At 48.4% G+C, this 24,550-nt stretch overlaps 1 protein-coding gene across 1 annotated transcript in view; it reads right to left on the minus strand.

Annotated features, from left to right (window-relative positions):
• SNX9 (sorting nexin 9) overlaps positions 1-7,077 on the minus strand; it is a 98,353-nt gene extending 91,276 nt beyond the window's left edge. Inside the window, exon 1 of the mRNA XM_058661649.1 lies at positions 6,678-7,077. Coding sequence (XP_058517632.1) covers positions 6,678-6,689 — 12 coding nt within the window. The 5' untranslated portion in view covers positions 6,690-7,077. The remainder of the gene's footprint in view (positions 1-6,677) is intronic.
• Between the last annotated feature and the right edge of the window lie 17,473 nt (positions 7,078-24,550).

Genomic DNA, 24,550 nt, shown 5'->3' on the forward strand with positions numbered 1-24,550 from the left:
TCACAACGCAATCAAGTCAGAAACCATTAGCGAAAAGATAAACAGAGGGGCTGGCGATGTGCTGTAGCAGGCATCAGGAGTGCCGTACGCTACACGGCTGGTGGAGGATACCAGTGGAGGCCCGGCAGCCAGTTCTTTGCTGATGCGCCTGCAAAAGCTGGGACACCAGCAGAAGATGGTCCACAAGCCTGGGTTCCTGCCACCCACACAGCAGACCCAGATGAAGGTCTGGGCTCACAGCTCGCTTGCTCTTTGAAATAAACCAATAGTTTTAGAAAAGACAAAAGTTTTATACTTATGGAAATAAAACACCCTTTGTCACTCTTGGGATAAAACCACTTCCCAGTCTCTGAAATCAGTCTTGCCCCAATCACTCAACCATTAGTGACACTGAATTACTGTATTAAAAACACCACTAATTCAGAAGCTGCAGAGGTCCAACGTATCCTGAGTGCAGGCACACTAAGAAAAAATACAAGACTGAAAGACTGGAAGTATACGGCTGAGTCAGTTTTCTTTAACTGGCCTGTGTGAGTTGTTCACCTTTCTGCAGGACCTTTCTGTCCTTTCCACCTTGTCACTGAGATACCAGGTGAGCAAACAAACAGGTCCCAGCCTCCTGGGGCGGACCTGTCCCCAAGGAGACAAAGGCAAAGAGCTGCTGGATGGATGACCTGACCCTGAACAAAGGCTAGGGAGTTTAGGTGATGCTTAGAGGTAAGATCTCAAAGGCAAAAGGTGGCTCTTAGGGACAGGAAACAGCATTCCAGAAGAGAAAGGAATAGTACACACAAAGCTACAAAGTCTTTAAAAGTGGGCAACCAGAATAAAAGGCTAATTTCCAGATGTTCAATATAAAAGCAGGGCGCAGCAGAAAACTTCACACAATTTTAATGCTTTCTAATCTAATCACTTTAATAGTTTAAAACAGTTTTTCATTGGAAAGGTACAGTTATAGAGAGCAGATGCAGAGGTTTTTCCATCCACAGTTCACTCCCCAAGTGGCTGCAACGGCAGGAGCTGAGCCAGTCTGAAGCTAGGAGTCTCCCCCAAGGAGACTGCAAGGGCCCAAGGCTTTGGGATATCCTCCTCTGCTTTCCCAGGAAATAAGCAGAGAGCTGGATAGGAAGTGCAGCACCTAGGATTCCAACAGGTGCCCATATGGGATGCGTGTTCCACTGGCAGAGGCTTAGCATGCCATGGCACTGGCCCCTCCTCTTCTTTTGTTTTCTTTTAAAGATTTATTTTGGAGTCAGCACTGCGGTCTATCGAGTTAAGCCACTTCTTGAAATGCCAGCAACCCCTATGGGCGCTGATTTGAGTCCTGACTGCTCAACTTCTGATCCAGCTCCCTGCTAGTATCCCAGAAAAAAGTAGCAGAAAATGGCCCAAGTCCCTGGGTCCTTGTTACCTATGTGGGAGGAGCTCCTGGCACCTGGCTTCAGACAGGCTCAGCTTCTGTTGTTTCAGCCATTTGGGGAGTGAACCAGAGGATGGAAGGTCTGTTTCACTCTCTGTGTTTCTATGCCTTTCAAATAAATACATGGCACTTTAAAACAGTTAATTTATTTGAAAGGCAAAGTGACAGACACACAAAGAAAATAATCCATCCCAGGTCTGGCGCAGTGGCCTAGCGGCTAAAGTCCTCGCCTTGAATGTACCAGGATCCCATATGGGTGCCGGTTCTAATCCTGGCAGCCCCGCTTCCCATCCAGTTCCCCGCCTGTGGCCTGTGAAAGCAGTCGAGGACGGCCCAAAGCCTTAGGACCCTGCAACCATGGAGACCCGGAAGAGGGTCCTGGCTCCTGGCTTTGAATCGGCACAGCATTGGCCACTGCACTTACTTGAGGAGTGAACCATCGGACAGAAGCTCTTCCTGTCTGTCTTTCCTCCTCTCTGCATTTTTTTTATTAAAAAAAAAGAAAGAAAGAAAATAATCCATCCCCTCATGCACGCCCCAAATGACTAGGAATGAACCAGGTTGAAGTCAGAAACCCAGAACTCCATCTGGGTCTCCCACATGGGTAGCAGGGGCCCAAACATGAGCCGTTTTCTACAGCCTTCCCCGGCACATCAGCAGGGAGCTGATTGAGAAGCGGAGCAGCCAGGACTTAAAGTGAGCACTTGAAATGGGTGCCAGGATCCTCCCAAAAGCTTAACCATGTGTGCCACAAAGCCAGCCCTTAGTCCTTCATTAAGAAATTGCTGGTGGTGGGCCCGGCAGCGTAGCCTAGTGGCTAAAGTCCTCACCTTGAACTCGCCGGGATCCCATATGGGCACCGGCTCTAATCCCGGCTGCTCCACTTCCTATCCAGCTCCCTGCTTGTGGCCTGGGAAAGCAGTCAAGGACAGCCCAAAGCTTTGGGACCCTGCACCCACATGGGAGACCCGGAAGAGGTTCCTGGTTCCTGGCTTCTGATCGGCGCAGCACCGGCCGTTGTGCTCACTTGGGGAGTGAACCATTGGATGGAAGATCTTCCTCTCTGTCTCTCCTCCTCTCTGTATATCTGACTTTGTAATAATAATAAATAAATCTTTAAAAAAAAAAAAGAATTTCTGGTGTAGCACATTAAGCCTCCTCCTGTAGTACCAGTATCCCATTTCAGCACCAGTTTAAGTCCTGGGTACTCCACTTGTGATCTAGCTCCCTGCTAAAGCACCTAGGAAAGCACCGTTAAGATGGCCCAGGTGCTTGGGCCCTGCGTCCGCATGGGAAGGCCCAGGTGCTTGGCCCTGTGTCCACATGGGAGACCGGAAAACTCCTGGCTCAGCCCTGGCCAATGCAACCGTTTGGTGAGTGAACCATAGGATGGAAGATCTTTCTGTTTCTCCCTCTCTCTAACTCTGCCTTTCAGCTAAATAAAAAATTAAAAAAAATAATCATTTAACCCATTATCACAAAATTTGTCTTGTTATACAAATAATATACATTTTACTTGAGATACTTAAAAATGTGAGACTATAAAACTGAATGGTCAGCATTTCCATAAGCTTTAAAGACTATAAATATCAACTTCAGTGCTTCCTTCCTCTGAAGATTTAAGCTTCGGCCATCTGCTGCTTCCCCAAGCGCACAAGCAGGGGTGGGCACTCATTATGTCACAGCTCTGGCCATTCAACTTTAATCCTTAAGACTATTTAAAACTCATTTCTATTAGTTCCATCTTCTTTCCTTCAAATAAATAAATTTTTGCTAAGGAGATAGCAAAATGTCCTTTCTAAATGGTGCTCACTAATGTACATTCCAGAAAGTCCTCAGAATTGTACTCATTTCCCCAATATCTTCAACATTCCATACTCGCTATATGCAACGGACAAGATGTATAAACCATACGCATAACTGCAGATACTGGAGCTGAGAAACTGAAAGAAAAAAGCGTCCAGAATTCCTAGAATCGTATTACAATGACTACTCCTGAAAGTGCATATGTGAGCACAAAAGGGTGCAAATTAGAACCCAAGGTTAACTTGGACACAGAAATTACAACTGAGACACAGATCCGCTTCCATGAACTCCTTTCTTCACACACCTCTGGATGTGTATTGAGTAAAAACAATCTTAATTTCTTTTGCAAGACTCGATGTTTTAGATGTATGAGAAAATATTCAAGCAAAACAATTAAAATGTGTTTTACTGGTGAAAATACATAGAAACTCATACACAGCTTGGCTACCAAGAAGCTTATGGAAAACATATACTATAAAAAATTACAAATGCATTTCAACAGCTTCTTTTTTTTTTTTTAAAGATTTATTCATTTTATTACAGCCAGATATACAGAGAGGAGGAGAGACAGAGAGGAAGATCTTCCGTCTGATGATTCACTCCCCAAATGAGCCGCAACGGGCCGATGCGCGCCGATCTGAAACCGGGAACCAGGAACCTCTTCTGGGTCTCCCACGAGGGTGCAGGGTCCCAATGCATTGGGCCGTCCTCAACTGCTTTCCCAGGCCACAAGCAGGGAGCTGGATGGGAAGTGGAGCTGCCGGGATTAGAACCGGCGCCCATATGGGATCCCGGGGCTTTCAAGGCGAGGACTTTAGCCGCTAGGCCACGCCGCCAGGCCCTCAACAGCTTCTTAAAGATTTATTTTATTTCTATTGAAAAGCAGATTTACAGAAAGATTTTCCATCCACTGGCTCACTCCCCAAATGGCTGCAATGGGCACGGCTGAGTCTGTCTGTAGTCAGGAGCTTCTTCCAGTCCTCCCACGTGGGCACATGGGCCCAAGGATTTGAGCCATCTTCCACTGCTTTTCCAGTACACAAGCAGGGAGCCTACAGAACGTGGAGCAGCCCAGACACAAACTGGTGCTGGCATCTGCAGGTGAAGGATTAGCCTGCTGAGCCACCACACCAGCCCCTCAACATCTTTTAATAACACTTTCTCAGACTTTGTGAAGTATTTCCACAGCACTTAACTTAGTGAAATTTACCTTAAGTCTATGTCAAAATAGAGCGTATGGAGGCTTCCAGAGATTAAGAGAATACTCATATTAGTTTTCCATCATAGTTTTTAAATTGAGAGAAGACCAAACTCAGTAATCCACTGAGTAAAGGATTCAAAAAACATCCAGACAAACCCTTTAAAATATTCAAGTACTGATTAAATGTCTTTAGCAGTGAAGAGGATATCAATTTGTTTCTATCATGAGCATACCGATGCAGGTCTTAAAACTCAAGAGAGCCCAGAAATAACTTCACCTTCAAGGAGACACATAAGAACAGAAAATAAGAAAATGTGATCTGAGAGAAATGAAGTTGTTGTCTGGTAAACCGAGGGGAAAGGCAACACGACCACATATTCCAAGACTGAATACACACTGATCACTTACAGGATACAACCCCCTAACAAGGCCGGGGACTGCTCACGGAGTATCTGCTCCCTGAATAGCCCATCAAAGGGCAGATGTGGGAAGGGCAGGAGTGTGCTGCACACAACAGCAACAACGTGATTCTACGGACAATGAAAAAATCAAGGAGGGGGCCCCTTTCTTAAGTGCTGCGTCGCCAAGTTTATCCCAAAGTAAACAGGGAGATGAGGGCCCTGCGGACCAGGGTTTAGAAAGCTGAATGACTGGAATTTGTCTCCTGAGGAGGGCAGATAGCAAATAGGAAGTGCTTACACATTTTGAGTTGGCACACACATAACTCAACTGTAGCCAACAGCCACCGTCTTGCCAATCTTAGGAAAGCAGCAGCTCAGCCTTGGTTACCAAGGAGAATTGTAATCAGTGTGTGCACCTGCAGCAGTCGCTACACTGTATCCATCACAAAACCCTTGGAAATTAACAAGATGCAGAGTGTGTAACAGGAGGTGTAATTAGTAATTTGTAAAACATCTGGCAACAAACCTCAAAATCACATTTCCTTAGTTCAGGCTTAAATTCTATTTTAAGAAAGTCAACATAAAATTAACAGGTGTCCAAAAGGTGGGCCGTTCTATCACATCTGATGAAATCACCATAGTCAGTAACAGATTAACAAGAATGCAATTATTTTTGCAAGGGCAGCCACAGGTATCCAAGATAATTAGCTTATTCTGAGCACCAACCCCATCAGAGCCCCAAATTTAACTGTCTGGAAAGGCAACAATTCCGAATTTTCAGAGTTCTCAAATTATCTGAAATTGTCTACTTGACACAAACACAAAAATGTGAAGTTTTCACCGACCCCCAAATGGCTTACAGAGCTCAAAAACAACAATGGAAAAGAATGCTGTTTCACAAGTGACATTACACAATCCACGTGCGAATGCGAACCCACTGTCCACCGCAACACAGATCCTTCAGCAGGTGGCTGGAGGCTGCCCCAGCCCCAGTCCTCAGGCTGCGACCCAGGAAAGCCGGGCTACCAGGGGGAGGGGGAGGAGGCAGCTTCTGGTGACTTGGGTAGCAAAGGGTGCCTGCTAATTTCACAAACAAAAACGTAAACTAAGCAAATCGCCACGCCGGGCTAATGACCGAAGTCAGAGTCAAAGTTCCATCACGTAACTCGGGCCTAGGCCCTTTTTTTTCTTCTCGAACAAATACGTAATCGAAAACATAACTCGTTTTCCTCTTGTTATTTTACTCATGCGGGCGACACTACTCAGACCGAAAAAGCAGCAAACCCTAAGAAAAATACTACCGAAGGGGAGGCTGTGCTAAGGACCCAGTCTCCCCCTTCCCCAGCAGCGCCCGCCGACCAGGATTTAAAGTGTGGCGTTCTCCCTGGCTGGGGTTCGGGTCCCCAAATCGCCCCCGGAGGTGGAGGTGGGGGGCAGCACTGTCCGGCCGCGGGGGAAGACGCCGGACAGCACGTAGCGCCAGGCGCCTGGGGACCTCCGAGGCTCCGAGAACTTTCCGTCCCGCAGCCGAGGCCCCCTCCTGCAGCCCCCGCCCAGGCGCGAACTTTGCAAACCGCCGGGAGCCCGGGGTCCCGCACCCACCGGCAGTCTCGGCGCGCTCCGGCGCCCAGTCTCAGCCGCCCGCCTTGCTCCCCATCCCGCCCGGCCGCCCGCACGCACGGCCGGAGGGGGCCGGCTGGGCCCTGGGGCCGTCCGGGGGAACCCACCGAGAAGGCTACGAGGTCTCCGTCGGCCTTCCCGGCGCCGCCCGTGTCCACCCCCTCCCCGCCCGGTCCCGAGCTTCCCGGCTCCGAGCGGCCGGCGGGGCCTGTGCCGCGCGCCCCCTCACCTTGGTGGCCATGGCGGGCGGATCCCCCGGCCCGGGACGGCCGGCTCGTCTCCCGCGTCGCGACTGGGGTCGGCCCGAGCCGGGCAGGCGAGGCTGGCGGCAGCGGCTTGGGCCCCGGCGGCGGCTCCGCCTCAGCCCCGACTCTCGGCGCTCAGGCCCCGCCGCTGGCGCTCGGCGACTCCAGCCGCCGCCCGCTCCTGCAGTTCCTGAAAGTCCCCGGCTGCGCGGCCCCCGCCCCTGCCGGCCAAGCCTCCCATTTACCGCGGCGTGCGCGGCGCGGCCGGCGGAAGCGCGCCCGGGGCCCTCGGCCGCGGCGGCCCGGCCTCCTCAGCCACCCGCCGCCCCCGCGCCCAGCCTCCGCCCCGGGCCGCCGCCACCCGCCGCCTCCTGTTCGAGACTGGGGGGCCGCGTCCCGAGCGGCGGCTGGCGCCCCGGGTCACGACCCCGGCCCGCGGCCGCATGGCCGCCCCGCGGAGCGCGGCGCGTGTGTGAGTGTGTGGGGAAGGAGCGGCCCCGGCGGCCGAGCCCCGACGCCCTGAGCCACGGCCGGCGCCGCACGCCGGCTCCGCGGCTTGCCGGTGCGTGTGGCGGGAGGGGGGCGACAATAACTCGAGAGCAGTTATCCCCCGCCCCCGGCGGGACAGGAGTCTGCCGACCGGGATCTGGACTCCCAGCGGGGTCGCTAGCGCCCGGCCCGAGTACCGTGGGGCCACACACACGTCCTGCGAGGAGCCCAGCAATGGCTTCCAGCTCCCAGTGGCCCTTCTGGGAGCTTCTGCCGCCCGCCCGCGGTTTCCCTCAGACACTGATCCCGGCCCTGAACCTCCTCTTCTGAATTCTTGATAAATTTAAAGATGCCTCGGGACTTCAGAGGTTTGGTGGGAGAGACACAGTTTTCGTGAAATGGAAATGAGAAATCTAAAATTTTCCATCTTGTCATAAAGTGGGGTTCCCCCCCACATTTGAATTTATTGGCTATATTCATAAACGAATTATTTAAATTGGGCAAGATTTTTCACTCAACTCCAAGACACGATGGCGTGTGTACCCTTGCTAGAATAATATCACATATGATTACAGTACACAATATTACGATACTGACTTGTCAAGTCAAGGTTATTAAGCTAGGAAAATGTGAACCTACAGTTAACTTCTGGAGATTCTACTAACTAATCGTGGGTGTGCAAGTGTTGCCACAGAATTTTCTGTGGCTCTCTGTTAAGCTCACTCTTGAAGTCATAATTTTCATAGAGTTGTGCTGTTAACAAAACAAGCAAAAAAATAGATTGGAGACCAGCATTCTACTTGAAATATATTGCACTTTTTCCCATCTCACTTAATCCCTGTAAGAAGCTTCGAGAAACTCACTGTGTGCTATTTACAAAGATGAACAAATCAGGACTCACTGAATGTGTGCAATTTGATCGTACTGAGTTGAAAGTGACCGGAACATTGAAACTTGAAAAGGAAGGACCATGTTATTGAGGCCAGGCCACTCCGTTTCTAAGAATTCTCCTGACCTGTAACAAATAAAGATACTCATCAAAAAGCATTGTTCCGTAAGGTCCCCAGAGAGCAACCTGTATTCATAGGACAATGACAGTAAATCACTTCATATAAACCAGCTTCTGGGAAGTTCCTAAGAAAATAACGATCAGGGCCAGAGTTGCTTCAGCCTCTGCCTGTGACACCAGCATCCCACAGGAGCACCAGCTTTGTCCTTTGCATCCAGCTCCCTGCTGATGGGCCTGGGAGGCAGCAGATGATGGGCCCCCTGCCATCTTTGTGGGAGACTGGGTGGAGTTTTGGGCTTCAGGCTTCAGTCTCGCCCAGCCCTAGCTGTTGTGACCACTTGAGGAGTGAACCATCGAATGGAAAAACTTTGGGTCTTACTCTGCCTCTCTCTCACTGTCTTTCATGTAAATAAATAAATCTTTTTTTTAAGGGGTGATTTAAAATATATGAGGAGATGTGCATATATTGTATGCAAATACAGTTCCATTTTATTTTTAATATTTTTAAAAACTTTATTTTGGATGTCAGAGAGAGACGGAGCTCTGCCATCTGCTGGTTCGCTTCCCGGGTGAAGGTCAGGTGTGGCCAGGGCACTGGAGCTCCATCTGGATCTTCCACAGGTTAGCAGGGATCCAGGTGCCTGAGTGATGTGCGTTCAGTGGAGAGAAAGGATATCTCAGGGTGGCCTTGAGAAGAGCCGTGTGAAGAGGGCGCAGGTACTTTTCCAATCCCAATAAACACAGTTCTCCCTTTAGGTTGGATAATGTAACAGCTGTTGGAGATGAAAGTTCTTGATCCCTTACAACTTGCCGTCTGCAGAGAGTGGGGGAAGACAAGCTTAAACAGAGCTGTCAGGTGCTTGAATGCGTGTTGTGAAAAATAAAGCAGCTTCACCTTCCAGGAACAGACACGTGGCACTGGTCACAGGAGGCACTCCCTGGGTGTTAGGCTGGCTGCGTAGAGACATGCACAAGTGTATCAGTTTTATTTCGTTTGTTGTAGTTGATTGGCTAATTGGTTTTGATTTTTCTCCTGTTCCGATTAAGCTGCTGCTTTCTGTCCACTCTCTACAGGACAGCCATGAACAACGGACATGATGTGGAAATCTTGATATCTAACAGGACTCTGATCGCCGGGACATGAGCAGCCCAGGGAGGGATGGGAGGCATGAGTGGGAGGAGCACTCCGTGAGGCTCACAGATGGCGTAGGGAACACAGGCAGGAGACACTGGCACAGGGACTGTTTGTTCTTGGAACTTGCTAGACAGTTTGCCAACTGGGGAAGTCTTGACTCCCAGCATGAAGGCTAGGGTAAGTGCAGTGCTGGGGTTTCATATTAGTTTGGCTGTGCCCCCGAAAAGGCCGTGGGTTCAGGGCTTGGGCCCTGTGCTGCTTGGGGTGGAGTGCAGGAAAAGGGTGAAGCAGTAGGACCTCGTGGGAGGTCCTCAGATAACTGGAGCATGCTGTTCGAAGAAAAGCTGAAAGGCTCAGTTTGACAGGTTTTATTTACTTATTTTAGATTTAATTTTATTTTTATTAGAAAGGCAGATTTAGAGAGAGAAGGAGATACAGGAAAATCTTCCATCTGCTGGTTCCCTCTCCAAGTAGCTACAATGGCCGGAACTGAGCCAATTCGAAGCCAGGAGCCAGGAGCTTCTTCTGGGTCTCCCAGACAGGTACAGGGTCCCTAGGCTTTAGGCCATTTTCCACTGCCTTCTCAGGCCACTAGCAGGAGCTGGATGGGAAGTGGAGCAGCCGGGACATGCACCTGCACCCCAAAGGATCCCTGGTGTGCAAGGGGAGAATTTAGCCACTGAGTTTTCATGATGGGCCCTGGCCTGTTTAAATCACACTGTCTGCTTCCTGGTTAGCTCAGGGATCCTTCCTCTACTTGTCCTCCACCAACCCTTCAAAGAGTTTTCTGATCTTGAACTAGCACCTCAGACTAATTCAGCATTTTGTTGTTGTTTATAAAGTTAGCTACCCCTGATATTTATTTCATTATAGGAACAAAAACCTGGTTAATACAGGCAGTAATAGATTGGCTCACCTCTTGGCATCCCAGAGGACCTCCAGCCTGGGACCTCTCTATCCTTGCCCTCCAGTGCCACCTCAGCTCTCTGGTACTTCCTTGCCAGCATGTTTATGTTCAGTAATGGACACCAAGAGGTGAATTGCTTTCCCAGGCCACGAGCATGGAGCTGGGCAGGAAATGGAGCAGCAGGGACACGAACCGGCACTCATATGGCATTCTGGTGCATGCAAGGTAAGGACTTGCGCCACTAGGCACTAGGCTACCACACTGGGGACCCCCCGTCAGAATCTTGTTCCTCCACAGGCTTTTGATCAGAGAGGTCACTGATGCTGATTGCTAAATGCTGAGCAGGTGGCTCAGGCCCTACAGGAGGAGGCTTAGCCTGAAAGTCATTTCTGTCGCTTACCAACTCTGTGATCTTGAACAGATTGTTAAGTCATTTTTATTTTGGACTTGAAGTTTCTTTTGGTGCAAAAAATTGGAAATTTGTGTGCGGTTTTATAATAAGCATTTTCCATAAATGTTCTATGTGTGTGTGTGTGTGTTTCATAGCCATCCGAATCCTGTTTTATAAACCTTAGGCAGTTTGTCTCACTACTTGAAAAAGCAACTTGCCATTAACGCTGCTCATTTGGGCTCTTCCTTGCAGATTTTTAAAATCTTGATCCCAGTACCAGCTTCTGTATTAGCCTGTTGAAACTGCTGTAACAAAATATTAGAGACCAGACCGCTTATAAATAACAGACTCCTATGCCCCGTAGATTGCTGCAGGCTGGGATGTTCAGAATATGTCTCTGAGGCTTCAGGGTCTGTGAGAGCTTGTTTCCTGATTCTTTTGTGGCACCCTTCCTGTGACCTCACCTGGCAGAAGGGTATCAGATCTCTCTGGGGCCTCTCTTGGAAGGGCACTAACCCACCTACATAAGCAGTGCCCACCAAGGCCCCACATCCCAACATCGTGCACATGGCGGGCTGCCCTCTGGGTGCCAGTCTCACCACAGCCCCCGGTTCCAGCACGTTTCCTGGAATGCTGTTCTACAGTGCTCACTGTGCGTTTACTGCCCATATCGGAACCTGTGTTAGCTCGCTCTTCCGGCAATCGCTCTTTGGCTCTACATTCTTCTCGCTTTTCATCACCATCTTTCCTCAACTTCACTGTTTTTCCTTTCAGTGCCTTGGCATTCACCTCTTCTCTGATATGCCCAGCATCTCTGTTCCAGTTTCTCAGAATTTTGGCAGGAACTTTAACAATTGTTCTGCTTCTTAAAGTTATTACAACTTTGATTCAGTGAGGACATGTCAGTATGCAGAGTATTTAAGTGGACAAGTGCAATTGTCATACACACGTGCAACATTGGTTGTAAAACTGGTAACAAAGTTAGCTCTGAGCATAACTGTAGAAGTATTAAATAAATAATTCCAGAAATGTATACATTCCTTTGGAATGGTCATGAGCTGCCTGTTACCTGCCCACATCAGTATTTGCAAAGAAAAGACATTGATTTCAGGTGGCGAGTGTGTGTTTGGTCTCTTGAGGGGGCGCGTGTGCAGCCCTGGCTCAGGGCTTGGCGCAGGGGGTGTGTACGGGGCAGCGGCTCTCCCCAGGGCTGGGCTGGTTGCTGAGCTGCTTCCTCAGCTCTTTCATAAGATGCTTGCTGAGAGACTGCAGTGTGCAAGGAGAAGGGGGCGAGTTGCTCCAAGTCGTGACAAATGCGTCCTGTGTGTTCCTAGAACTTAAAATGCCACAAGGAAAAGAAGATGTCCACCCTACACCCACAGGACAGTCCTGGCTGGCATTCACTCTCAGCTTGCAAGGGCCTTCCAGAAAACCAAACTGTCCTGGAAGGGTGATAAGAACCCCGGTGAGGAGAACTGAGTGCCTCCTGGAGACCCTATGGTTTTACAGCAGGAGCTGTGAAAAGCATAATTTAGGGGAATCAGTCAAACTGTACTGCTCTGACCTCAGATGCGCAGACCCCTGTACCGGGGCCAAAGGCTTGCAGCCTGCACCAGTCTGAGGATTTCTACTGGCACTTGACATTCAGAGACCGGGGTGGGGGGGGAGATGAGGCCCTCCTCGGTCCCTATATAACACGGGCCTAATACATAGTCCTTCGATAGAGCTGAATCAAAGTTCAGTAATTGTTTTTGGGAAATAGCTGCTAACCCTGAGGAATTAGATGCCTATGCCATGGGAAGGCCCTGGTCCCTTAGGATAGAGACACATGTTCTTCCCTCAATGGATGCAGCTCTCAGGACTGGCCGTGCCAGAGCAAAATGCAAGTGGAGGGCCCTGTGCAGTAGCCTAGCAGCAAAAGTCTTTGCCTTGCACATGCTGGGATCCCATATGGGCGCCAGTTCTAATCCCGGCAACCCTGCTTCCATGTAGCTCCCTGCTTGTGGCCTGGGAAAACAGTTGAGGATGGCTTATGTGGGCTCCTGGCTTCAGATTAGCTCAGCTTCAGCCATTTCAGCCACTCGGGGAGTGAATCAACAGACAGAAAATCTTTCTGTCTTTCCTCCTTTCTGTATATCTGATTTTCCAATAAAAATAAAATGCATCTTTAAAAAAGAAGTGGAAGTGGCGTGGAGGGACCTGGATGAGAATTCCGAGGCAGCAGCAGAGGAGCACTGGACCAAGTGTAGGCCGTTTAACTCCAGGCCCTGTGAGTGACACAGGCCTTGCACCCTTGACACTTATCCTGACAGCTGCTGTTCACAAGAGGCAGTTGTCACCTATGATTGGTGGCATCAGGAAATCTCAAAGAAGGTGGAGTTTGAGCTATATTTTGAAAGGTACATCAAGACACAACTATGAATCAATGCAGGCGTTGTCCCTCTGACATCAGGTGAACCAGATTTCAACTGGCAGAGGCTGTCACGTGGGAATCTGGCTAGAATGATAAGCAGAGGGCAGAGTCGACGATGGAGACGATATAGAAAACCATTAGCAAGTGTCTTACTGTTTCTGGGAGATGGGTCTGGTTGTGGTGTGTAGGACGCATTGAAACAGTGCCCGCCCTGGAGGAAGGAGCCCAGCCGAGACACCTTTCCGTAGTTGAAGATCTTTCTTGGTACAGTGGTCATGTATGTGGCATTTGTGTATCTGTGCCTCCCCTGCCCCTGTCCTGGGACCTTGGAACTGCTCCATAAAACGTGGAAGAGGCTGTTGGTCTGCACAGAGCTCTTGCACCAGGCCCCACAGATCGAACCAACGTGGAGTCCCTGGGGCTGAAATTCCATACCACTAAGCAAACATCAAGTTGTTTATCTGACCTTTCCAGAAATCAGGAGAGGGAGAGAGATAAAAGCCAAAGTAGGTCAGCCTGAGCCAGCGTGATAAGGAAGTACCCTCTGCTTTAACCTTTACAGGGGAAAACAACTTTGGAAAACCAATCCATGTGTGTCCCCTGCTTCGACTTCCCTCAGCCCTTTTTGTCTCAAAGGCCAAACGCCTGTGCTCAGCTCGTTGAAATGCTTGTTTTGTTTGGTTCTAAAAGTGTCACTAGAAGTTAGTTAAAATCTTTATTCTAAGTTTGTTGTAATTGTGTCTTTAAAAAATATTTATTTATTTGAAAGTCTGACTCACAGGGTGTGTGTGTGTGTGTGTGTGTGTGTGTGTGTGCGTGTGTGTTGGGGGTGAGGGACAGAGATGGAGAGATCTTCCATCTGCTGGTTCACCCCCCAAGTGACTGCAACAGCCAGGGCGACGCAGGCAGCCAGGAGTTTCACCCGGATTTCCCTCGTGGGTGGCAGGGCACAAGTGATCGTGCCATCTTCTACTTATTTTCCTAGGTCATTAGCAGGGAGTGGGATCAGTAGTAGGCAGCCAAGATCGGAAGCAGCACTTAGTTCATGGGTTGCTGGTGTCACAGGCGGCATCTATGCCTGCAGCACCACAACTCCAGCCTGGTAATTATGTCTGTTGATCATATCTGGCTAGTAGGAAGGGACCCCTCTGCAACATCTTTAAAGTGATTTTTAAAATGTATGTGAGAAAGCAGAGAGGCAGAGAAAGACACGAAGAGAGAGAGCTCTTCTATTTGCTGGCTCACTCTCCAAATATCCCTGAGAGCCGGAATTGGGCCAGCAGAAGCCAGGAGCCACAGCCTTCAGCCACGTCTCTCCCGAGGATGGTAGAAGCTGTCAGCAGCTGTCTTTCAGTCTGCCTGGCTGGGAAGCTGCAGTTGGGAGCAGCAGCAGAAATTGAACGCAGTGTGCTATGGAGTGCAGGTGTCTTAACCAGCACATTTACACTCTTGGTCTCCCCTCCACACACTGAGGGCTGACCGGAAGCGCCCCTGCATGGGGACTGCCCTTTTTTCCCTGGAGCTCCTGTGCTGGTTTGTGGTACAGACGGCAGAGGATGTCTGGGTTTGATGGCAGCTGGTGAATCACTGCTCAGGGAGGAAATGCTGACAGGAGCCTGACTGGTCCTTCGGAAGCCATCAGCAAGTGGCGGTGACAGCCTTCAGAAACATGCATGGATTGCATGTTCTTCTTGTGGCACGCAAGTCACAGGGATGGCTGGTAATAACAACTGCTGTGGCGTTTATGTCTGTGGGATGGCTTTTGTACATGATGGTAGGAATTTATTCTCAAATTCTAAAACATGATAGTCATTAATCAATCACTGTTAGTTTATTAGGCCACCATTGCTCTCCATAGTGCCAACTGCCTTGTATCACACACGGTGTTTCCGGCTTCTATGCCAGTCGGTTGGTGTATTTTCTTTCTCTGCTTCAATACTATGTCTGACTCTATGGTCTCTTATTACTATTATAACAAAATGCTCTTTAAAGTTCAGTGCTTTAGCGTGGTGTCTCCCCTACCTACACACACTCAGAAGGATGTGGGTTGGTGGGGTGCTGGGAAGGCGCTGCCCTGTGCAGTCCTTCATAGCCCAGTCCCTCACTCCACTAAGTGGCTACGCCATCTCCACAGCTGTTAGAGTTCTCCATTGGACCATCTGCTCCTGATGGCATGTGAGCAGAGTGACCCTCAATGCCCACTTTGTATGGGCTCAAGCATGTGTCTTCATTCAGTTCTGACACGGCTGGCAATGCAGCCTAACTGTATGTCCAGAGGAAGAGAGGAATGGGCTTCATAAACACACAACTGCTACACTCCCACAACGTAAGGACCAAAATAGGACATGTCAAAATCGGGGGCATGTCTGATGTTATAAAACTTTCTCCCTGTAGGCCGACATTGTGGTGCAGGTTAAGTTGTTGTCTATGATGCCAGCATCCCAAATGGGCACCAGTTCGTGTCCTGGATGCTCCACTTCCAGTCGAGCCCCCTGCTCATGTGCCTGGGAAGGCAGTGAGAGAAGTGTGGGAGTGCAGGTTTCCACATGCTCTGTTACCGCTGCCTCCCAAGGTCTGCATGAACAAATGAGCATTGAACTTAGGCACTCATGGGTGGGATGTAAATGTCTCTTTTTAAAAATAAAGATTTAGTTTTTTTTTTTTTTTTTGAAAGGCAAATTTTACAGACAGAAGGAGAGACAGGGAGAAAGATCATCTGTTGGTTTACTCCCGAGTGGCCACAACGGCTGGAGCTGAGCTGACCCGGAGCCAGGAGCTTCTTCCTGATCTCTCTCCGCATCTTGGGGTTCCAAGGCTTTGGGCCGTACTTGACTGCTTTTCAAGGCCACGAGCAGAGAGAGAGCTGGAAGGAAAGTGGAGCAGGCAGGAAATGAACCGGCACTCACGTGGGATCCCGGTGCATGCAAGGTGAGGACTTTAGCCATTAGGCTACAGCGCCAGGTCCAGATGTGAATGTCTTAACTGCTAGGTGTTCTTTTCTGTTGTTTTAAGCTGATAAGTGATGGGGCAACTTGTTACATAGCAATAGACTGCCAATTCAACTTTGTATTAATTTTAGTGGCCATAACGTTAAAAAGTTAAATAAACCAAATTCTTCTCCCTCACATAAAATCCTAGGATCACCAGTGGCTGGCATATTTAAAAACATGATCATCCTGCGGAATCACAAAGTTTGCAGGCCAGACTGACCTTAATAGAGTAAATCACACATTGGGCATTTGGAGGGTCTACCATCATTCCCTAATTTTTATTTGTAAACTTTGAAAATAGATTTATTTATCTTTATTGGAAAGGTAGATTTAGAGAGAGAAAGAGAGAGGGATTTTTCTTCTTCTAGTTCACGTTCCACATAGCTGCAATGGCCAGAGTTGAGCTGATATGAAGCCAGGAACCACATGGGTGCAGGGTCCCAAGACTTTGGGCCATCTACTACTCAAGCCATAAGCAGGAAGCCATAAGCAGGAAGCTGGTCTGGAAGTGGAGCGGGCAGGACATGAACTGGCCCCATATAGGATGCCGGTGCTGCAGGTGGAGACTTAGTTTCCTATGCCATGGCTCTAGGCCCCTTGTACACTTTGTTTTTTTACCTCTCATCATCTCATACTGCATTTGGAGCTAATGATCTCTGATTGTTCCAAAATTTCTCCAAAATTGAGCAGTTACAGAATAATTCCTCAGAGCAACACAGCATCTTTGTTTTTGGATGACAGTAGTGGGGTGGTCCCCAAACTGTGGCTGCAGCAGAGACTGCGTTAGCAACTACAACTGCAGTCCCCTTATGGAACACAGAAGGCTCAGTCCTGCAGATAACACAAATGTAGACTGATTTTCCTTTACACTATGACTAATTGCAATCCTCACGCAAATTGTACTTTTCTTGCTGTGTGTGTTGTAGGAAAGTGTTGGTATTGTCTTCTTAAAACTTAAAAAATGTTGAATCTTCATTCTGTAAGTAAGAGGTGAGGAAACACAAGGATCAGTAGAAGATGGCTCCTTAGAAAGGGAAAAGTGGGGCCTAGCGGCGTGGCCTAGCGGCCTAGCGCCAGGATCCCATATGGGCGCCGGTCTAGCGGCCTAGTGCCAGGATCCCATATGGGCGCCGGTTCTAATCCCGGAAGCTCCACTTCCCATCCAGCTTCCTGCTTGTGGCCTGGGAAAGCAGTTGAGGACGGCCCAATGCTTTGGGACCCTGCACCCGCGTGGGAGACCTGGAGGAAGTTCCTGGCTCCTGGCCTTGGATCGGCGCAGCACCGCCTGTTGCAGTCACTTGGGGAGTGAACCATTGGACGGAAGATCTTCCTCTCTGTCTCTCCTCCTCTCTGTATATCTGACTTTGTAATAAAATAAATCAATCTTTTTTTAAAAAAAAAAAGTGAAAAGTGGCACCACACTGTAATTTTAACTTTGCTGGAGAAAGATTCACACCTCTGGTTAGCAAACATCCACGATGTTCCTCCCGTATGTCAGGAAGGGGCTGTGCAGACTGGCAGGGGTCTCTGACTGGGAAGCATTCACTAATGCAGGGGGAGCAAAGAGCCATGACCAAGTGGTCGAGCACCGAGCCAGGGTTGAGAGAGCTGTATACGTGAGATGGCCTAGGCTGCTTGGGCCTGGGCAGGTTTGGGGATTCATTGATCTGGCAGCTCTTCAGTCACCATCAAGGACCCAGGACATTTCCCCCAACAGCTTTAATTGGGAGTTGATCTACAAAGAAAAAAAAATCATAATTTTTAAGTGTATAGTTCATTGAGTTATTTTAAAAGATATATTTACTTATTTTGAAAGGTAGAGAAACAAATAAGAGGGAGAGACCGAGTGAGAGATGTTCCATCCACTAGTCCACTGCCCATGTGCCCACAGCAGGCCAAAGCCAGGACTCTGCTGTGGGTGACAAGGGCCAAGTCCTCGGGCCATCATTTACTGCCCTCCTGGCACAGTAGCAGGTGCTGGACCGGAAGCAATGAGGCTCAATCCCAAGTGTCCGGTTAACCTGCAAGGCCTGCTGCTTGATCACAGCGTTTTGAAATGTTCACAAATAACCAGCACCACGTTGAAGACACGACGTGAGCGTCGTTCCCAAGCCTGATGCCAAGCAACGTACTCTGTATCTCAACAGTTTTACCTTTTGTAAAATGCCATATAAATGACCCTATGACGGTTTAAACACGTGCTTATACTGTGGTACATTACTCTCATTCCTTTGTTGTTGTTGTTGCTGTATTATACGGGTTTGCCACAACGTGTTCAACCTTTTACATTTGGGGTGGTTTTAGTTTAGTGCTGTTGCGAATAGTATTGCTGTGAATTTGACCTGCCAGTCTTTTTGAAAACATACACTTGTGACTCTCTTGGGAAAACACCTAGGAATGAAATTGAGTCATGTGAAAATTGTGACTATTTTATAAGTAACTGACATTGCCAAAGTGTAACAGAGATGTGTGAATATTCCGCTGATCTAAATCAAACCAGCATGTAGTATTGTGAGTCTGTTGAAGTTTCATCATCTTAGTGGAAATCTTGTTGCATTCAATAATTCTAACTTAGTTTCTCTGATGATTGGTGATGTTAAGCATCACATACCTTCTTTTGTGATATATTTATTCAAATCTTTTGCCCATTTCCCTTTTTTTTAGAAAAGACTTGTTTATTTGCAAGTTGAAGCTACAGAGAAAATGAGAGAGTGAGTGACAGACAAATCTCCCATCTGCTGCTTCATTTCCCTAATGGCCACAATGATCAGAATTGGACAAGACCAAAGCCAGGGACCAGGAACCAGGAGCTTCTTCTGGGTCTTCTACCTGGGTGTCAGGAACCCAAGCACTTGGGTCATCTGCTGCTGCTGCCTTCCCAGGCCAGGGTTTCGAAGTGGGTTACAATGACCCAAGCAGTTGAGCCATCACCTGCTGCTTTGCAGGATACACTTTAGTGGGAAGGTGAGATCAGGCATGGAACTGGGACTCCAACCCCAGGTACTGCTGTGGGATGGCAATAGCCTAAGTGACATTCTAACTATCAGGCCAAACGCCCACCCTTCCTTTGCCTTCTGACCTCTGTAAATCTGTGATGATAGTCTCTGTTTCATTTTTGTCAGCATGCTTGTTCTCTAGGTTTCTAGCCACCGGGTCCTGCTGCTGGTGCAGGACTCTGGTTCTGGAGAAGCTGGTCTGGGACATGCTGCCCTGAGGACAGGAACTCGGTGGTGTGAGTCATGCGGATTATGAGGGCACCAGAGAAGACACAGTGCTTCCCTTCCGCTATGGACAAGGCTCCACATCTGTCCACCTGGCAAAGGAAAGGTATTCAAAGGCCCCAGATCTGCTTTCACAGAATTGACAAAAAGGACACATTTGGAGCGAAGAAGTGATAAAGCATAAATGGCCAAAACAAGGTGGTTGGTTAGGCAACAAAATTAACCAACGAGGCCCTGGCTGGTAGTCTTGTGGCTAAAGTCTTTGCCTTGCATATACTGGGATCCCATATGGGTACCAGTTTGTATCCCGGCAGCTCCACTTCCCATCCAGCTCCTGGCCTGTGGCCTGGGAAAGCACTCAAAGGCAGCTCAAGCCTTGGGACCCTGCATGCATGTGGGACCTGGAAGAAGTTCCTGGTCCTTGACTTTGGATTGGCTCAGCTAGGCCTGTTGCGGCCACTTGGGGAATGAACCAGTGGACAGAAGATCTTTCTCTCTGTGTCTCCTTTTTTCTGTATATCTGCCTTTCCAATGAAAATAAATAAATCTTTTTAAAAAAGAATATTAACCAATGGGGAGGCCAGTGTGGTGTTTCAATAGGCTGATCATCCACCTGCAAGCAATGGCGTACCATGTGGGTGCTGGTTTGAGTCCCGGCTGCTCCACTTCAGATCCACTCCCTGTTTGTGGCCTGGGAAAGCAGCAAAGAGGGGACCAAGTCTTTGGGACTCTGCACCCATGTAAGAGATCCAGAAGAAGCGCTTGGCTCTTGGGGTTCAGATTAGTTCTGCTCTGACCATTGTGACCATTTGGAGAGTGAACCAGTAAAGGAAAGATATTTCTCTCTGTTTCTCTTTCCCTCTGTAAATCTGTCTTTGCAATTTTAAAAAGTTATTTGTTTAAGTTAATCAATGAAGATTGGCATTGTGATATAGTGGGTTAAACTGCTGCTTGTATAATGCCAGCATCCCACAAGGGTGCCAGTTCTAGCCTCAGCTGTCCCACTTCCGCTCTTGCTCCCTGGTAATGGACTTGGAAAGGCAGTGGAAGATAGCCTGGGTGCTCAGTCCCCTGTCACCCATGTGGGAGGCTGTGACAGTATTGCTGGTCCAGACAAATCTGTGATGGTTATTTGGAGAGTAAAGCAGTGGACAAAAGATCTCTCTCTTTCTCCCTTTCCCCACTCTGCTCCACCTTTGAAGTAAATAAATAATTATTTTCAAAAAGCTCACCAAAGACCCAAGTCTTTCCATAGCTCTGTCCAATCTGTTAACCTAGCAATTACATGTTTAGGTTTCACAAGCTGTATTTTTTTTTTAATTTCTAAAGAAGGTGCATGAATCTTGTCACATAGCTTAAACACTGATTTCTATATCCTGAAAATGCAATTTTAACCCTGCTTGTTTGATCAGCTCTTTCCAACTCTGTTGGCGTCTCAAGTTCTTGCTAGGCCTTCCATTTGGTAGGTCTGTGCTGAATGCTTTCCTTTCGTGGTTCATGGTTTTTGTTTGTGAGCTCATTTTTTTATGATTTTTTTTTTTGTCCTGAGAGAGTCACTTGTTTGTTTAAGATTATCTGAAAGTAAAGCATAATTTCTTCAGTTAAGCAACCAGAAATGTCACCAGTTTGGGATTATTTTCGTAGCAAAATTTTAGCTTGGACATTCCCACACAGTGAAGGTATTGTGAAGTTTTATTCCACAGCTTCATGAGGTGTATGTCTGAAACCTTAGTGTCCCACGGAGGATGTCCCACGGGGTGTTCCACAGGGAATGTCCCATGGGGGGTGTTCTTCCCACCTGGACTGGGTACACTTTGTTGCTACTTCCCTGAGAAAAGAAGGCAAATTTCCTTCAGTGCCCCTTTCACTGAAAGAGTAGCTTACCCAGGGTACTGGTTTGCTCAGGGCGCGAGGGGTCTCAGTGGTATCTCTGGGCAGCGTGTGGGCCCAGGGCTCCCTGTCCTGCCTTTACCTGAATATTACAAACCCTCTCCGGGCCATGTGGATATACATCCACATCTGACTCCTGCCCTCACCTCACATTTCCAAGTTTATTACTCTGATATCAAATTCCTTTGTATGCTTGTTTCCGGTGCCTACAGTTTTTGAGGTTGTAAAGAACTCTGGTTCTGTCTTCTCACATGTTTCCATGTGTTTGTGAAAATTGTGGGAAGGAGAGTGGGGTCTGCGTCAGCCCAGGATGCCAGGGGAACTTGCATTTTAAATCTTTAGCAGTCTGGACTTGACACCTGAAGATTCTAGGCATGATCAAATGTATTCTGCATGGTACATCTGGGTAGAGGTAAGAATGTATTGGGGGAGACTGCTGACTCAGAATGCTGCTGCCATGGCCAAGATTTCAAGATGATGAGATCGTGAGGGGAAGACTGAACTTGGACCACAAGGGAGGCTCAGGAGGGCAGGGAGACTGCTCCCATCTTTGAGTGCTGGAGTGACCCAAGAGGATGGCAAGCACACAGAGCAGCAGGAATCCACGTGGCTTATCCACGGTCGGAGGGGAGGGGCTGTAGGGCCGGGGGAGGGCAAGTGTTGGAGCTCCTGCAGGTGTTGTCACTGATGGTGTTCAGTCACAGTGGTTTTTGGCAAACACTGCCCTGGCCTCTGCCAGTGCTGAAATCAGCAAGGCTATTTTGTTGAGATGGACTCATGAAGGAAACTGGGTAATCTGAGTGTAAATTCCAAAACTCAAACAGACACTTGGCAATTGGCTCACACATCTACTTCTGATTACAGCAAAACAATGCACTGGTCTGGCTGCTACCAACTATCATGTCTTCCACGATTTTAAGATTATTCGGTAGAGAGTAGCATACAGATGGATTTGTGGTTTGCTCTATGCCTTAACAATGGGATTCATTCCAGAGCTGTATACCATGTGGGTATTGAGACAGAAACGTGAAACTTTTTTTTTCCACTGGAAGTTCCTGAATTCAAATTCAATGCAAGAGTGTGCCTCTCCGCAACTAGCAAATGCTCACGGCATCGGAGTACCTGGCCCAGTCACCCCCTACCCTGGGGCCTGTGCTGCAGCTGGAGAGCGGGGTGGAAAGCCGCCCACAGAGAGGGGAAATGCCTTCTGTTCTTTTAACACGATGCATATTCATAGGACAGCTCAGTCTCCCAACACTGTTGGGGCTGTTTCGGCTCTGATGAAAGACATGCACATTTTTTTTAAAAGAAACCCATTTTTGTGCATAGAATCCCAATAAACATCCAACTAGGTCACATGCTGCCCGTAGGATGGGTGCCTACCACTGTGGCACACATCTTATTTTGATACAGGGCTTATGGCCAGAAAAAAAAATTGATGTAAGTGCTGAACTACAGACAATTCACAGCCCTGCTCGTACATATGTGAGTGCAGTCGGCACCTGGGAGGGTGTCGGATAAAGGGCAGGCCCTTGGTAAAACTTTGCAAGGGTTGGATTTATGCACAGATGAATACGCAGAACGATAGAACAGATGCCCTAAACACAACAGTTGGACAAGAGCATGTACAGTCCAAGCACAAATAGAGTGATCATTTGACCATGGAGCCCCTGAGCCAAGGAGGATGAATCGAAGCTTTCTTTTAGCCCTTGCAATGGGAAAAGTGGACTTCTGTAGAGTCCTGAGGTTTCCAATCTTCTGTTTGTGTTGGACTTTCTATCTCCCTTTTCTGGTGGGGCAGGATGCGTCTCAGCTGCTCTATCACAAAGCACTCAACAGGTGCCAAGAGTTCCTACACCTAGCTGATGGGACAGTGCCTACACACTCAGGGACACTTGGGAAGGCGGGAGCCTGGCCAAGCTTAGCAGATCTGGCCCTGCATGGGCAGGAGGGAGGGGGATGGGAAGCCAGAGTCTTGGGGACAGGCTAGGAGTAGGACACTGGAACACTGGGTCAGGATGCTGGCTGCAGGGAGAGCTGGGAGGCACTGGGAGATGACTGGATGGGTGGCTGCTCCGACAAGGGCAGTGAGCAGGATGGAGGAGGCAGGATGCAGGCGGCAGGATGAAGGCCTCTTCCTGGCTTGGGTGACGGGGCAGCTTGTGATGGAAAAGGCCGGAAGTGGAAAAGCACTGGGTCGGGAGGAGCTGCTGGGTGAAGTCACAAAACCATGTTTCTGTGACTCATGGCTTCTGGGCCTCACCCCAGCTTCCGGCAGCGCTTACCCACTCCTGGGGGAGGAAAGCGGCCTATAAATAGATCTATAAATAAATAAATAAGTAATCTTTTCCTAAGATTTATTTATATTTGATAATAAGGCAGAGTGACACAGAGAAAGGGAGAGACAGAGACAGAGAGATCTTCCATCTAGTGGTTCACTCTCCAAATGCTCCCAACAGCCAGGGCTGGCCAAGCGGAAACCAGGAGCCAGGAACTCCACCCAGATTGCCCCCATGGGTGGCAGGAGCCTAAGAACCTGGGCCATCACCTGCCGTCTCCCAAGGTGAGTGTAAGCAGGAAATGAGTCAGAGCAGAGAGGGACTTGAACTCAGACATCCTGATACAGGATGTGGGTGTACCAAGCAGTGACTTACCTATATGTTTTTTTATGTTAAGATAGCAAGTCAGTTCATATTGCCTGCAGTAATAAACCCTAATACAATTACCCAGGTTCATCATCGGCAAGTTGCAAACTCTAGAAAAGGACAAAGAAATAGGAGAAATTCACAAAGAAGTAGATACAGCTACTATGTGCAAATTATCTTCCTAGATTCTTCTGTAAGAGTTTCACATAATTGCAATTATAAATAGCATTTTCAAAAACTTCATGGAAAATACATGTGAAAAATACATATGATAATTTAAAGCAGCTCTTGTACCAAAATAAACATCTTTAAAAAAAACATTTATTTATTTATTTGAAAGGCAGAGTTACAGTAAGAGAGGGAGAGTGAAAAAGAACTTTCATAGCTGATTCACTCCCCGAGTGGCTGCAATGGCCTGTGCTGGGCTAAGCCAAGACTAAGAGCCAGAAGCTTCATCTAACTCTTCCATAAGTGTGGCAAGGGCCGCCTACTGCTGCCTTCCCAGGCACATTAGCAGAGAGCTGCATCAGAGGTACAACGACTGGGACACTAACCATGGTACACGTATGGGATGCCTGCACTTCTAATGGCAGCTTAGCCTGCTGTGCCACAAGGCCAGGCCCATCTACTTTCCTTTTAAATCCATTTTCTGTGAACCCCCTGAACTGCCCTCTGCCTTCTAACTATAAAGCATTTGATGTGTCATTAACCAGTAATAATCTTACTGGAAGGTATGTGATGGGACACACTCTCAAATCCTTGCCTGC

Source organism: Ochotona princeps, chromosome 1 (assembly GCF_030435755.1).
Source record: "Ochotona princeps isolate mOchPri1 chromosome 1, mOchPri1.hap1, whole genome shotgun sequence".
Classification (NCBI taxonomy): domain Eukaryota; kingdom Metazoa; phylum Chordata; class Mammalia; order Lagomorpha; family Ochotonidae; genus Ochotona; species Ochotona princeps.